The sequence below is a fragment of the Aspergillus campestris genome (assembly GCF_002847485.1).
Source record: "Aspergillus campestris IBT 28561 chromosome Unknown P168scaffold_11, whole genome shotgun sequence".
Lineage (NCBI taxonomy): Eukaryota > Fungi > Ascomycota > Eurotiomycetes > Eurotiales > Aspergillaceae > Aspergillus > Aspergillus campestris.
In genome coordinates, this window is record NW_020194346.1 from 818,375 (window position 1) to 834,886 (window position 16,512).

A 16,512-nucleotide genomic window follows, 5' to 3' on the forward strand; every position below is an offset into this window, starting at 1 on the left:
GATAACACAGGAGGAGCATGTGGAGCTCGAGGCAGTAAGGCAGCTGGTCACCTATCGGGACGCTAGACCTAATCGGGATGACCCGCGTTGGAGCCTGGCGGTTCAGGATCGAGTTCCCCAGTTTATCGGCCTGGTTGTTAAGGCTCGCGTCTGGGCAGAGATACCAAGTGCGGCTGTTGCTCCTCCTGCCTACGCAATCTCGCTCCACAACGCCCTCATCCTTTGACTATGCGATAGTCCCTTTCTGGTTTAGGGGACTTTCTAGCCAATTTTGACGAGCTTGATATTTTTGCGCGTATTCTTTTCCGAGCCCTCTCGCTTCGTACCTCTTATTGAAGGGTCACCTGGATTTACGGCATGCTTTACCCGCAGACATAACACAGGGGCGCGTGCGGTTGACAATGGTCATTTCTAATCCGTCCGGGGGCACTGGCTCGAGTTTGGCGCGGGCCGTCGTCATTGTTACTGGTGTCTCGTCGCTGGTTGCCTCTCTCATATCGATTTTGTGAGATCGCACTTCCCCGGGGTTCGCTTTCGTCAGGCATCTTCAAGTGTGCTAACAGTTGTCCGCAATCAACAGATCCATTTGGCTTCAGGCGTACGCAGACCCTTCGCGCGGCACATTTATGTCATGTGTTAACCTCCAGCGTATAGAAAGAACTACCGGAAGCCCTTACACCAACGCTATGTGGTTCGCATTCTCTTGATGTTAGTGTTTGTTTTCGGGGAAAGACGACTGGATGTCGGGCTGATCGTGTCAGGGTTCCGATATACGCGGCGGCGTCTTGGGCCAGTATTGTTTCATCAGTCGCCGCTCAAGTGCTGGACCCCATTCGTGACATCTATGAGGTACGAGTTTCGCCCGTGGGACTCGGGGGTTGTGTTGACAAGCGTTGTCCCCGCTAGGCTTTTACGATCTACACGTTTTTCCAACTCCTCATCAACTTTCTTGGCGGCGAAAGATCCATCATCATCTTGACCCATGGTCGCCCTCCGGTAGATCACACCTGGCCGCTAAACTATTGCCTTCCCAAACTCGACATCTCCGATCCCCAGACCTTCTTGTCGGTGAAGCGCGGGATCCTTCAGTATGCCTGGCTGAAACCGATCTTGGCCTTGGTATCGATCATAATGAAGGCCACCGGTACCTACCAAGAAGGCTACCTGGGAATATCTTCTGGGTATCTCTGGACGGGGATCGTGTATAATATAAGCGTCACCGTCAGTCTCTATTCGTTGGCCAACTTTTGGGTTTGCCTTCACAGCGACTTGGTGCCATTCCGCCCCGTGCCCAAGTTTCTGGGCGTCAAACTTATCATTTTCGCCTCATACTGGCAGGGGTTCTTCCTGTCGATCCTCCAGTGGCTTGGGGCACTGTCCAACGGCGTTCCGGGATACACCCCCGACAATTTAGCGGCTGCCATTCAAGATGCTCTGATCTGTTTCGAGATGCCCATCTTCGCAATCGCACATTGGCATGCGTTTTCGTGGCATGACTATGCGGACCCCTCCGTCTCGGCGGCTCGGTTGCCCGTAGCATACGCTCTGCGCGATGCCTTTGGTGCCAGAGACTTGGTCGAAGACACGAAGATGACCTTGCGCGGAGAGAACTATGAGTATCGGCTGTTCGACTCGGGTGATCACATTATAGCACACGCTGAGTCTCGGTCGCGGGTAAGGCGTATCCAGCATGGCATGCGATATGAACGTGGCGGGAAGGGAAAGTATTGGATTCCTATGCCCGGAGAGGCCAACAGTCGAACACCATTATTGTCCGGTTCCTCCGACGGCGACCGACGAGGCAGCGCTGCAGATCGATACAATTCGCCCAGTGATGTGGAGGACTTCGGTCTGGACGAAGAGCATGAGAGACTGTTCGCTCAGGCACGGGAACTCGAGTTCGGCGACTGGAATGTAAGTTGACCCACTCCCCATTAAAGTGCCATCCAAACTAATGCGACTTTGATTAGTACCCTGTAATCACCGCCCACGAGATACCGAGGGATCAACGTCTGCCGAGTTCTTCGAGCTACCAGGGGGACCAGCAGCCTGAATTGGTCAAGAAGGCCCGCAAGCATCGCAGAAGTCGTTCATCGAAAGGACCCGATTCCCGCCGCAGCAGTGGGAGTTCCCACGTCTCTCACGTCTCTCCGAAAAAGCACGATGACGACCATGATGGCGATGGCGATGGCGATGGCGATGGCGATGGCGATGGCGATGACGATGACGATGCAGGGGAACGGCCGGGCTCAGCCGGTTCTTCTGCCTCTCGGAGCTCGCGTAGCAGTCAACTCGTCGATATCGTAGTGGAGGACCGAGAAGCCGAAGCCGAGGAACGTATCCATGCCGAGCGAGCGTTTGGCTCCACACCAGCTGAACCCGACCAGCAGAAGCTCTTCCGGTAAGTAATCGCTATCTCTGCCGGACGCGTTCGAGCCCAAACTAATCGTTCCCTCCCAGGAGAGCCACTGGCATGTCAGAGTCCGGGGACGAGCAGGAAGCCGACGCCCCGCGTAGTTCGACACATCTAGCTGTTCCAAGAGATGGAAACACCCACGACGGAAACACTCAAGCACGGATATGGACTTCAGGTGTCTTGGACGAGGAGAATGTCTGGGGCCGGTAGAAGCCATGCGTGCCTCATCACACATAGCCAAGCCTTTTGGCACCCCTGGCGGCACCCATGTGCGACCGGGCCAAACTCCAATCTTCACTCAATATGCGTGGTTATTTCGGGATGCAGCATAACTTATTAGCTTCAAAATCCCCGGCGAGGGAGATTTATAAATAGTATGAAACGCCAGGTACTCGGTAGTCCGGTACGTCCGGATAAAACGAGGAGCTCTGGGCAGCTATCACACTTGGTCAATGCAACACACAAAGGCCTGAAATCATCCATCTCGGGGATGGCCTACATAGTTATTGACATCTCTCCACACGTACTTTGGGAGTCGACGGCAAGCACCCAAGCCAATGCAGGTGTGAGAGTTACTATCACCATCCCGATGGGGGCCTTGCGTCGGCTGGACAAATGACCGCCGTCTCTTAGGCGCTTAGTCCCTCGTTAGTGTGGTGTTCTGCTCCCCCGACAGCCAACCGGAGGAGAATTCGCAGATCACCTCATTAAGGACGGATCAACAGCTCGACACGTTGTCAGGGAGGGGCGCTATCAGAGCACCTTTACTGGTCAGTAATTCCGGCGCAGGAGCTGATCCTCGTTCCCTGGACTTATCAAAGACCGGAGGGTGGGGGGCTGACATGCAGAAGGCCCAATACTATGATTCGAATCGACCTGGAGCCTTGCCATGGTCAATGTGATGATGATTGACAGTCGAGAGGCCCCTTTAAGGAGTTTAGTGTCAAAGAAAGAGGAGGTCCTTTCTATCGCGGGGGTTCTCACAAGGGCTTCATCCATCCTTCATTCATTCATTCATTGATTGTTTCTTCCATCTATCTTGTTCTTCTGCTGCCAGCCTGGTGCTTGGACCTGACGGCTGGCCTTTGTTTGTCTATATGACCTTTCTTTCTTTGTGACTTCCTTGTTCATCGTCTCTCGCATTCTTTTTCCTGGGAATATATCTGTGCTCGGCCCACCCCTGAGGGTGATGGGCCAACAGTTATAACCGTTGGCAGCGATGAACCGGGCAATCGAACAAGCAGGGTCCTTATTCACTGGCTGGATTCACTCCTGCTTGTTCTGCCCAACAGGGGCGGACGACGATAGCTTCCACCATGACAGGAGCGCGAGACAAAACGGTATGTATTGCGGTCTATTGAACAAAGACGAGTCGAGGACTCGAACAATTGCACTAACGTGCGTCTCAGGTGCCGAACGGGAGATGCGCGTGTGCCATACACAGCCTCACCTCGTCCCGCCCATGAAGCTCGTCGTCTACGACGACCTGCCCAGCCCAGGTCCACCACCCCGGGTGACTTCCTTGCCTTCCTGGATGATGGACGGGAAAGACATCCGAGCATCGCGGGCATCCAACCGGATCAGTACCATCTCGTTCAAGAAAAGGACCAGTACCATCTCCTTCAAGAAGAGGTCGACCGCTCCCATAAGGATCAGCGCTCCATCCGACTTCCGCCGCGTGCCTCTCTTCGCGACTACTACCCCTGGAAATATCCCAGCATTGGAGCTGAGCTTCAACACCCCAGGCTATCATCTCCCAGAGCTCCCCCAGTTCGAGGACTTCCAGCTAGAAGAAAACCGCCGACAAACGCTGACCAGACCCGCCAAAGTCCTCAAACCAGCAGACACAGGCCGCCTGTCGCAGGCTAGATCACACCACCGGGCGTCGTCTTCCGTCCACCTGTCTCGCAAACCCGTCGGGTCCGGTTCCCGACGGTCTTCCCTCGCAACACTGGAACACCACCTGGAGAGATCCCTCCCGGCGCCCAGCCCTCTCATCCCTCACTTTTCGACCCGCCCATCCACAGTTACTGGTATGACTGCAAGCCTCTACTCTCCCCTCCCAACCACCACAATCACCACCACCAGGCCGGACTCAACTGGTATCCCCGGACCCGCATCCCCAAGCGATCCTCCTCCATCCGCCATCCCAGAACCCCAAACTCCACTACAAGCCCACCTGCAGGCCAGGCCCCCCCTGCCCCCGACTGACGAGGATCGTCCATCATCCAGCAGCGTCCAAAGACCCCCAACAACAAGCTCCTCCTCCGACGGCCCCGCTAACCGGACCCCCCCTCGCACCGGCCGCGTCACACAATGGCTCTTCAACACACCAATATCAACATCAGCACCATCAACAACCACCCGAACCTCCCTCCCCGCCTTCCCCACAACCTGGAAACCATCCTTCACAACAGACAAGAACCCCTTCCGTCTCCGCTCCCGTACCCTCAGCGGCTCAACCCTCGCCTCCTCCGCCTCCTCCCCCTCCATCTCCACCACCAACAACAACATGACAGGCGCCGCAGCGCCTAACAAAACCACGCCCTCCCCAACCAGTAGCACCACCGTGTTTCCCCGCCAAACAGCCCGCCCATCCGAAGACCAATCCCAGTACCAACCCTACCCGACAATCTACGAAAGCGATGACCTTCGTCGTAGTTATTACGAGAATCAGTCGCACTCGCATTCGCCGATTGGGGTGGCGTTTTAACGTGGGGCTGACCTTGTTCTTGGATAATGGGATACTTTATGCTTAATGTCTACTTTATTTACTTCTACGAGCTTACTTGTTTGATTGTCTACTTGCTTTGGTATTCATCCTTGTCGGATGATCTTTTTTTTCTCTTTGTTTGGCATCTGTCTACGACGAGCACCAGCACAAGCACGAGCACGATCCATCCTGTTGATACCCTCTCCCCCTTTCCCCCTCTTCCCTTTTTTTTTTCCCTTTACTTTTCTTAACTTTCGTCTATCTCAATCTACGGTCTACCCCTAATATCATCATCAATCAATACCAATCTGCTTATAGTATAGTATAGTATAGTACTTCCACCCTTCATTCAGACTGATCCTGTCTGCCATTTACATACCTACCTACCTACCTACTTACTCTGCATGTTCTATATCACCACCTTTGAGGTTGGTAGGTAGGTAGGTATGTAGCTTAGTTTTTTTAGGTATGGTATAGTGTAGGTGTGGGTGTAGGTACAGATAGGCATGGACCACACGCTTCAATTTTGGTTAGTCACTTGTGATTTGTATACTCGGTTTATACGTAGTTTATACCCAGTTTATACCCAGTTTATACTCAATTATACTCGGTTTATTATACTTTCCATACTCAATCTACATACTCTGCCACAATAAGCTATGTCCTTGTTAATCAGTCCCTGCCAAATAATCTGATTCATGCTACTTGATAATGCCAATAGAACTAAACCGAGTCCATAAAAAGTATAACATTTGTTAGAGCAAAAGGCAATAACAGTCTACATCACATCCAGGAATCAAATCAAATCAATCACTCGGTCTTCATTCAGAATTCTCTACTGAAGTCAGGGGGATATCGTGTACGTCAAGGTATATAGTAAAAAAAGAAAAAGCAGGAAAAAGGAAAAAGGAAATCCAAAACAAGAAACAGCAAACAGCAAACAGAAAGGAAGAAAAACCACAAAATCCATCTGTACCCATCCATCACCATGCACATGCACATGCAAAAAGTAAGATAGTGAACGGAGGGAGGATCAGGATGTAATGACGAAAACAGCAAATGAGTCAAAAAGAGAAAAAAAAAAAGACGAGAAAACACCTTCGTACACCTTCCATCTCACTTGGTATCATACTTGAATGTTGTTGTTGTCTTTCCCTGTCCTTTCCTTTTCCAGCTTCTCCCATGCCATGGTTTGAGAGACAAAAAAAAAAGTGAAAATCGAAAATCAAATCAAATCAAACACGCGAGCGAGAATAAAACGTGACAAGAAGAATGTGAATTCAAATCCAGACAACTGAAGGGTATAAATCAAACTGAGACGCGACTCAAATTGGGGACTCCATCTCTGTCTGTTCGTTCCTCCGGCTGAGAACAAATTTTTCTGGTATCTTAGATGCTTACTGTGGTATCAAAACAATGGATAAAACAGGATAAAAGCCGAAACAAATCAATCGCTGACTGGAAAAAAAAAAAAAAAAAGACAAAATTTCTTGGGGTATACTGCTGCAAACTGACATTGTCTTTAACGCGGTGGCCCGATAGGGGCCGGGTATCCAGAAGTAGAATTGGAAGTGCTAGGACGACCACTGTCAAAAGACGCGCGAGGGTCATGCTTAGGGGTCATGTCCCCCGGCGCGGTACCGAATGGAAATTTCGTGTCAAAGCGCGCGGGCCAGCCATTGCTGCTGCTGTGGCTATGGGAGCTGCCAATAACTGGGATATCGTCCTCGGGAAGATTCACGCCGGAATCATTCCACGGGTTGCGATATCCGCTGTCACGCGACTCCATGGACACAAGGGATGCCTTGGAGGCATTGCTCGAGGCATGTTTGAAGAACGAACCGGGAGAGGCCGAGTGGTTCTTGCGGCCGATGAACGACGAGAACGACGAAATGCTACCAGGCTTCCGCAATCTCTCGAAGATCGAGCCACGCTCACTGGTCTCATCGGAAAAGTTGGGTCGGGTGGGGGAATCCGTCACGAGGGGAATGGGCGCGTGCTGCAGCAACTTGGAATCAAAGAAGGGGAGGGACTCCTCGAACGAGTCCGACTTGGGGCGCGGGATGGCGCCCTTGACGGTGGTGGCATCCAATCCGTGGGCGACCAGCCGGGAAATCAAGAAGTCGATGGCGTCCTTGAGTCCACCGGCGTTGTTGCGCGTGTATCCAAGGAGCACGCGGTCCTCCGGGGGGAAGGGCGGCGATCCGCCGTCCGACACGGGCGAAGCGGTGTCCGAACTGACGTTGACGGAGGTCTCGACCTCGTACTGGTCCTTCAGCTTGCCACAGACGTCGTCGCGGAAGTCGGCGGACTGGAAGAACTCGCGCAGTTCGGGGGAGCTCTGGAAGAGGAGTTCGTGACTCTCGGGGACCATGCCCAGCAGGGCATCAACCGCCTGAGGCACCTGGTATTCGGGACCTGAAATGGTCACGACGTCGCTGGCCAGCTCCGTGCTCGGGAACTCGATCTTGCAGTTCCACTTCTTCTCGAGCTCATCAATCTCGGTCATGCGCGCCAGCAACTCCCGGTGGTACAGTCGATTGATCAGAACCCGTTCGGAGACGTACTCGGCATCGACCTTCTCCACCATGTCCATGATCTCCTGCTTGACGAGGTCCAGACTCTGCGCATTGCGCGCCGGGGTCCGGCAGATGACATTGTCGACCTTGATGTCGTCATCCTCTTTGCCCATACCGCCACGATCCATGGCGTTGGAGAATTTCACAAAGACCGAATATTTCTTCATGATGCGCTGGATATGCTGACCGCCGATCCCGATGATCCGTTTGTGGTACTGATCCGGCACGTGGAATGAGATCGAAGCTGGCATCTCCTGTTCGACGAGATCCAGACCATTCTTCGTCGACTCGTATTGGTTCCCGCAGACGTCGATGTAGAAGTTGTACTCGTTGAAGCCGTCGAAGATGATTTGGACGTTGCCTGGGCGGTCAATCTACATGTTTTTTTTGAAATGGAAAGGCAAGGAAAGAAACTTACTTTGACCCATGATCTTGTTGATCTTGCCGTTTTTCTTCCCACTGACGAATTCCTTGTGCTCATTGGCCAACTCGATCTTCACCCGCATCTGATACTGACTCCGGTGGACGAAGGGGATTTGGTTGATGACCATCATCGCGGCCTTGACGGCATCGTCCGATCCGTTGATGGTGAAGGTCAGATTGTCGAAGCTGACTTCGGCGCCGGAGTTGCTGCAGATGTCGGACAGCATGGTGCGGACATCGGGAGCGGAGGGGGCGCGGAAACCGCCTTGCGAGGGGTCGGGCATGACGATCCACCACGACGCGCTATAAAACTGGCCAGCCTGCGGACCGAAAAGAGAAAGTATTAGTCGACGATCAACAATTTCCTGGTGTTGGAACAGGTACGTACCAAAGCCATGATCTCCCGAACCGTACGCTCCACATGCAAGACCTCCGAGCCCTGGACGCGAACCAGGCCGCGTTGGCTGCCCAACTGGGGGAACAGAACGTAAGAACCGTTCATCTCCATGACCTTCCGCACCTTATCCAAGCGATCCAGCAGCACATTGTCGATCTTGTTCGAGTTCACAATGACATCCTTGACGTAGATCTTGACTCCCAGCACCAACTCCCGCAGCTTCTGCTTGGCGCGAGCGATCTGATCCTTGGTCTCCCCGGTGATGTAGACTTCGTCCTCGCTGCGACGGTGGGCGCCCGGAGGAGTGTAACCGAAGATGCGCGGAAAGGGCGGGGGGAAGTAGATGGCGGTCCCGGTGGCGGCCTCGATGAGCTTGATGTTCTTGCGGGTGCGGCCACACACCAGAGTGTGCATGGTCAACTCCAACTTCATCGCGTCCACCTCACGTTTGAGCTACACCCTGTTAGTATCCATCGTCGTCACCCACAAAGGAAGTACTTACGATCTGATCGATCAAGATCAAGACCCGGGCCTTGGCATGTTCCGCACTCTCCATATCGCCGTAGATGGACACGCGAAAGCGATGATCCAGGCCGTTGTCCGAAGCGTAGCCATAGGATGACACCACCGCACTGTCCGTGTCTCGGAGTTTCGGGCTCAGCAGGAAGATGTCCGTACCGGTGTACTCGGCCAACTTGTTCAGATGTCCCAACACACTATCCCGAACTCCCTGGGCCGATCCGTCCATGAAGAGGTGCATGTCCACGTCGACGGTGGCACATCGCTAAAAAAAAAAACCAACCCGAGCCATTAGCCCACACAATGAACCTTCAAATATAGCGATCTCAGACACGTACCAGAAGGATGGGGGTCTCATTCAGGATCTTGGCCCGCATCTTGCGCACCGTCTCGCCATCGCCCGTGATACAAACATTCGTCACCAAGCCCTGGGGGCGACGTTGTAAGGAGGGGACCGTCTTGGGCTCCGACGAACTGACGGAGGCCTCGATCCTTCCATTGCTACTCTCGGTGATCTGACGGCAGAGTCTCCGCAGGGTCTCGACGTTGCTAGTGTGGACGGGCAGGTTGTGAACGGGGGTGCCTTCGGGGGTGCCCTCGGGGAAGGACCAGCGGTGGAGGGCACCCGGAGTCGCATGGAGCACGTCGTCGGCGTCGGGCCCACTGAGGGTGGAGGAGAATGGAACGTTGAAGGAGAGGTTGACGGTCGGATCGATGCCGGTCGGGGGAGTCATCGGCGGTGCACCATGCGGTCGACGGAGGGAGTGCGAAGTCATGTCCGCATGAGGGCGAGACATGCCAAAAGTCGGAGTCATCCGTTCCCAACCATGACGGGCTTGGCCCGTGAAGTTGGAGATCTTGTGCATGACGCAGGTGGGTCGACGGGGGGGGGAAATCGAATCTCTAGCCCCTGGAGCAAGTCGAGGGGGAGAGAAACGAAAGGAATCAGAGAGGGGAGGAGGAGGGGAGGAGAGGGAGAGAGAACGAGGGAGGAGTAAGATCAATGTTGGGCGGAGAGAATCGGGATTGGGTTGTGAAGGTTTGGAACGAGAGGGAGAGAAAAGGTCGGGAAAGGGAGGATTGGAAGGGAGGGGGTGGGAGAGGGAAGAGCAAGCAAGCAAACTCAGCGGGCTGCTGCGATCGCCGTTCTCGACAGGGATGGGATGGCGGAGAAAGAGAGTTGAGGAATGGGAATGGGGGGCGTGCAGGGGAGGTGGACAAGGGACCGGAATGGGTGAGAAGATGAATCGACCAGGGAAAAAGAAAAGGAAAGAAAAAGAGAAAAAAAAAAAATACAAAATGGGTATCGGAGGGGGAGTAAGGCTGAGAGTGGATGATATGGGGGGAGAGAAGAGGAAATAATCAAAAAGAAAGGAAAGAAAAGAAGAAGAGAAAAAGTCCAGATGGGAAACTGGAGGAGAGGAGAAAAGATGAACAAGAAGAAGAAGGAAAGAAAACGGTCAGGAAGAGATGATGATGAGAGCAAGAGTGGAAGGGGAAAATTGGCGGATGGAGAGAGTTGGTCAACTGTGGGTTTCGAGTCGCCGTCTTTGATGTACTTTGCTTTTGTTCTTCCAACCTACTCCATACTGCTATTGATTTGAATGGAAGCAAAGGAGAAGACAGAATCGCATTGAATTACTCCAGTATAATAGTTATTTGATCTATTTGATTCCTTCGGTATGAAGGGTTTGATCTGAATCCAGGTCCATTCAGGCATCCCCAGTCAGCGTTGTGGGAACGGCCTCAGGCTCATGCATGGATGGATCCGTATAGGGGCAACATACATGCAAGACTCGACTCCCTTTACGCACTTGATTCCAGAACCAGGTCCAAGTCCAAGTCCAAGCCCCCTCAAAGAAACTTCGGACCTTTTCCTTCTCATGAACTCTTCCACGATGATTCGATCCATCCCATCCCACCGGCCTGTGCGGGTACGGTCGAGTCAGCCCAGCGTCTAGGCCCGCCAGTTGGTCCAGTCGGAAGCCCATCCCAAGATGCTAGCTAAGGTAGGCTAGGGGAGGCATGGCTTATCATCCCATATCGTATGTTCAGCTGTCCCATCCCGGATCGACTCAACCTGTTTCAATTCTATGTTCTTCTCGATGTCCTTTGAGATCCTAGCCAAACGGTCTCGCCACCATGACGCTATAAGAACCATCCTGATATACATACGAAGCATCCTATCGGCCTCAAACCGGCCAACCCGGCCAAACCGGCACCTTGATTGCGTTCATCAGCGGTGACTGCACGGTCCATGCACCTTTCCTCTTAGGGTGTCCCAAGCGAGAATCATCTGCTGTCACGTGCAACGGTCCATCTCATCAGTCCGCATCCTCTTATCCCCTTCCGTCTCAAATACCAACTAAGAGGTTCTTCTCGTCTGCCTGACAGGTTGTGATTGGCCTGTCTTTCTGGACGCCTTCCTCGACGCAACGAGAATGGATGACTTTCCACCCGTTCCTGACTGAAATCTGTCCAGTGCGGAATACGAGGTCAGGCTACCATCGACAATCGGCGCCAGATCGACAAGACTACTGTATCATCATGGAAACACACAAAGAAGGGAGAAAAGAGAGGACACGAGGCTCGCCGAGATACCCGGTCGGCGAGCGCTCGGAAGGTGGGAACTGGAAACCCTCTTGTCAGCTGGACCTGGATTTCTCGGCCTTTGCCTCTCCCCAGGAACTGCTCCTGTACGGGGCCGTACGGAGCGACAGCACCGGTAATTAACGACCATCATGATTATGATTATTATTTTGTCATGCCTCGTAGGTTTCCTGAGGACTTCTTGAGTGGACATGTCGAGCAAGGAAGTGGGTACAAATTCATGCCCGAACATGATAGGTCCTGTAGGCTCAGGTTCCCCGTTTCGCCACTCCACCTGCATACCAAGAACCCTCTCCGAGATCCCTGGAAACGGTGTGGAATTCTGACCGAGCAATTTTTCTACTTTGGACCCATAATGCCATATTCGAATTGAGCGTGCCTACTCCGTCGTAGCACAGCAATAAGTCCCTCTTCCTAAGTACACTAGACCATAGACACTGTACCCTCCAACAACACTACCCCGTACATCATCCCTCACCCATCACTAAAACAAAACCATACTAGCCAATCTGTCTCACCCTGGAACATTCCCGCCTTGCGTCATGTGTGTATCACCACTTCTCCGCTCCCCCTCCATTGGCCGAGCATTCAGGATTCAACGAGACCACCTGCCAATCAACACCCTCACCACCGTCTCCAACCATCTATCTCAATCGACTTCTGGGTGCCTAACTAACCCACCTAGACATCGACCTTACTACGTAGTAGGTACTATCCAACCGTACTATAGTACCAGTACCTATGTACCTCCTCAGGCATCCACTCGTTTGCGGCGAACGTCAGGCTCACCCCGTCCGGGCTGTATAAATTGCAGGCCTACCCGCCAATGGCGTCCGTTTCAAGCTTCCCCGCATCGAGTCAATGATTAACCACTCGGTCTGTTAGTGAGTTTCTGCCAAACTTCTGCCATAACTTAATATACGAGAGTCAAAGTACGCTGAACCCCGGATCCATGCGCGGCTGGCGATAAATGCAAGGGCTGGTCCAGTCCCGTCGTCTGGTGACCGGGCTTGGAGGTGCATATAGCAGTAAAGGCACTGTAGGAACTAAGTAGATTCAGTATGACAAAATCATTATGTCTATCAAATATCCCGTGATCAACATGGTAATCACCATTAAATCAGTAAAAGTACTTTCAACAAGTGCAGTTGACGGACAGGTGGTGGGCTAAGCTACCCTTGGAGACCTAAGGTTGATTAAAATATATAGTACTTAATATCACAATTCCCACCACCTCCACTTTCATATATGAACTTAACAAAGAACCACGGGTAATATATAATATATCATAATAAGTGTTTCAACAACAAAAAATAAGACGCTCAGCGCATGTCCGTGCACTGCGTCCCAGCTCCGGTCCTTCAAGGTCAAATTAGAGAGTTATTAACTTCCTTATCAGTGCCCTTGCTCTCTTTATCTTTACTTTCTATGGTTTGGCTAGCATCCTGGATTAGCCCCCAGGCTTGTGAGCAGTTATAGTTTGGGGTGTTGCTTATATAGTAGTAGATGAACTGGGTAGCTCTTCCACACAATGTGGCCCAACATGGATTAAACCATGACTAGTTACCCCAGATATTGATTATGAGTATACAGGCTATCAGATAGCAAAGATCTGATATACAAAACCACATACCAGATTCAGCTGTGCTATTTCAGTACTAGTAGAAACGCAGTTCTAAAGAGTCAGACACAAGTGATAGAAGCTAATGAGCACAACATATGGAGCTCACAATGCACAAAAGTAAATGTAAATCCACTTTTCATCTCTGTCTAGATAGTAGATACTCACACTACAACAAACCAAAGAGCACGCTGGCCTAGTATAGGTCAATTCCAGATCACCTTTCTGGAGGGGACGACAAAGATCTACAAGGACAAAGCGCCGGCATTGGTAGCCCGGGATTGCGCTCAAGGTTAATCTGGTTGTGGGATTATCCTAGTTGTAGGAAGGAGGAATATGGGCATCCCCGCAGACGAGAGAAGATGAGTTTGGATATATCCAGTCTATTGTCTGAACTTGTAATGATCGTCAGCCCACTTGATTAAGTTATGGGCAAATTGATTCTCTGCTTTGTATTAAGATTCCGAGGGCTTTGTGCTTTATGGTCCCTGTCTAACTCTGGTTTAATCTATACACTTACACTCCACCTACAAGAACTGGATAACAAAACCTCTGTATCAAGTAGATAAGGTTATGCAATGTCCCAAAAATCTTTAAGTAAAAAACGTATCAGACTAGAGGTCATTAGCTTATCTGTCAATGTCTCTGGTACTAAAGATGTTCTAGTGAGAAAGGATATATATATACCTACGGTGAAGAACAGCATTAAGAAGATCATTGAATGACTACGAACATTTATGTATTACTGAGAGATATACGTACCTTGTTATCAAAAGAAGTAGATTTTGCTGACATCTCATATCTTGGAATATCCATAAATCATTACCCAGCGTTTTGCTAGGACTAGAAAAGAGACCCCCCCGAGACGACCAAGTATTTAGAAACTTCTAGTGGATTATGCGCCTACAATCGATATGATGAAGCAAGTGCAGCCTCATTGACAGATAATGATAAGGATGTTCTTCCGGCCAACTCCATAATCGATAACCATGTGGTTAGGAACTATGGGCTAGATTCTTCTCATATAAATGGATAAGTCATGAGCTGCAAGGAACCCAGCCCATTGGCAGAATGATTATACGCATCCCTGGGGCGAGTACGAGAGATATTATACATGGAGCATCAGCCTAACAAATATCCGGCACAGATTGAGGCTTTTAGAGTCGAAGCCATTCGTCGTTGTTCTCTCGAGGGCTAGAATTTCTAGGGCGAAACGGGGAGAGGTACAGGTTTTCGTAATAAATACTTTTGTAAGCAGCAGTTCAAAAACTTTATCTACACGAGTCTGCTAGAATGTCATACTTTGTTGCTAAGAAATGCAATACACCCGGGACATATAGTCCTGAGGATGACCGGGAGAACTATGAAGTAGGCACTAGTACCGCCAAAGATAATCAGCTGCAAGTGGCTGCACTTAGAGTATCTTAATAAGGTAGCATTGATTCGTAGAAGGTCTTCAGTGATGTCAATAGCAAGAGCCCGGAACCCTAACCCCGTCTCACAATGAAGAGAAAGCATCAAATATCGTCTGATATTGAATAGGTAAATTCATGGAGGTTCGGCAAGCTAGTATCCAATTCAATAATTCCAAAATAATCATCAAATTTGTACAGAATATGTACTTGGTTTAGGGGTTCTTGCTATCACTGATTTTGTTGATACTTCTTATATTAGGGCATCATGGACTAAATAATGAACATCTATGGGTGCCTATTAGTTGATTGTCTTTTTATTTTAGACAGTCTTTTTTGTAGAAGAAAACTACGCAAAAAGCAGCATAATAATGTCCAAGGGTCAATACATAGATTTACTACAGTCTTCTGCTTTACTATAGGAAAAACCGAACGCCGCCTGTAGGTAAAATAGTAGTGATCATGACATTGAAAGTCAAGGCATACATACCGCCACCTTATCAATGTCTGAAAGAGAACGCTAGGTTATCATTGCTAGACTGCAAGTCCTCCTAATAATCGACCAATTCAGGGGGATCTCTAAGCTAGTACATAGGAGCACATGCTCTTAACATGTACTTATCTGATATCGCAGTTGCACTACAAGTAATTGGAAGCCTGTTAAACAAGCGAAGTAATCATTTGATCCATGTTATTCTAAGTGGTGCAGAAATCGAGTACCTGAGATCGCATGGCATGGCTATGTGTTTTTACAGTCCTTGGTTATTGTGCTGGTTCTGGCATTGATATGGCATATTATCTAGTGCGAGAAGCTGTAAACTCCCCTTGAAGGCCTGCCGATAGGGCTATAGAGCATGTATATGACGCCGCACAAGAAGAACATGTATAGTATTTTCTGAATACTGAATACTATCTACCCTACCTATATAGCAGGCAAACGGAAAAGGCAGTCTCATGGAAGACGAATGGTTAAGAGCTCCTCAAGGGAGTAGGAATGCCACAGAAGCTATACATACAAAAGAGATGTATTCTTCTTATTATTCTGTATCACAGGACGGGGTTTTGTAAAGCTATTAGAATAGAGAGATGAATAGAATATGGTCATAATATGCGAGCACTAGCACAGTATCGCCGTGCTCGATATAGTATAGACGCGATATGTAACAGAACCTTCACTTAGGACCATCGCTGTCCTCAGCTTCTCACTTACCTTGGATGTAGATTAATTCAATATCTTGTACGTGGCTACTTAGGGCACCATATCATATTCGAGAGCAAACTCATAGTGTTCAGACCATCGTTTATGATACAACAGTCTCACGTGTACATAGAGCTAATAATATCGCAGTTAGTGATGTTAGAGTGGAGATTTCTGGCACTTCTATACGGCTCATGATGCTCCTTTACTGTTGCACATAATAACAAGGCTCATATATATATTGTTCGGAATGATTGTAGTACAAGCCCCCCTGAAGACGGTGTCGGTTTTGTTTGTAAAGTAACTGAGAGCACACCACTTGAGCAGAACGCCGAGAGCTAGAGACAATATATGCGAAGTGAGGTGTATACTTAGATAAAGTATTAGGGTTTATTGGATCCTCAAAGGGCTATCTTTTGAGCTTAGATTTAAAGTTATAGATTGGGTTGAGCAAGTATACTTCCCGTAGTAGTTTATTGACTCAAGATAGCTGCTGATTGTGGAGTTCAGATAGTTCACAATGAAAAACTATATATCCTCTGTGAGAATATATCCCAAATAATAATGATGACTCAGTGTCATGGCGGACACCGACATATCTACACAACCAAAACAAGCTTATTA

General features: G+C 50.1%; 3 protein-coding genes across 3 annotated transcripts; 2 read left to right on the forward strand and 1 right to left on the reverse strand.

The window, feature by feature from the left end:
• Positions 1-191: 191 nt before the first annotated feature.
• Positions 192-2,979, forward strand: P168DRAFT_274094 (OSTA/TMEM184 family protein). Its single transcript, XM_024835402.1, has 7 exons — positions 192-505; positions 581-598; positions 655-708; positions 762-849; positions 907-1,914; positions 1,971-2,401; positions 2,461-2,979. Exons 1-7 carry the CDS (start codon positions 402-404, stop codon positions 2,624-2,626), a joined length of 1,869 nt encoding a protein of 622 aa, XP_024690189.1. The 5' UTR covers positions 192-401; the 3' UTR covers positions 2,627-2,979.
• Positions 2,980-3,525: 546 nt separating this feature from the next.
• P168DRAFT_52841 (uncharacterized protein) lies at positions 3,526-5,471 on the forward strand. Its single transcript, XM_024841987.1, has one exon. The coding sequence runs from the start codon at positions 3,636-3,638 to the stop codon at positions 5,127-5,129; it is 1,494 nt and encodes a 497-aa protein (XP_024690190.1). The 5' UTR covers positions 3,526-3,635; the 3' UTR covers positions 5,130-5,471.
• A 1,120-nt stretch (positions 5,472-6,591) lies between these two features.
• On the reverse strand, positions 6,592-10,371 carry P168DRAFT_292694 (KH domain protein). Its single transcript, XM_024837643.1, has 5 exons — positions 9,386-10,371; positions 9,031-9,312; positions 8,520-8,981; positions 8,127-8,451; positions 6,592-8,069 (listed from the first exon to the last, which is right to left on the reverse strand). The coding sequence occupies exons 1-5, from the start codon at positions 9,911-9,913 to the stop codon at positions 6,652-6,654; spliced, it is 3,015 nt and encodes a 1,004-aa protein (XP_024690191.1). The 5' UTR covers positions 9,914-10,371; the 3' UTR covers positions 6,592-6,651.
• Between the last annotated feature and the right edge of the window lie 6,141 nt (positions 10,372-16,512).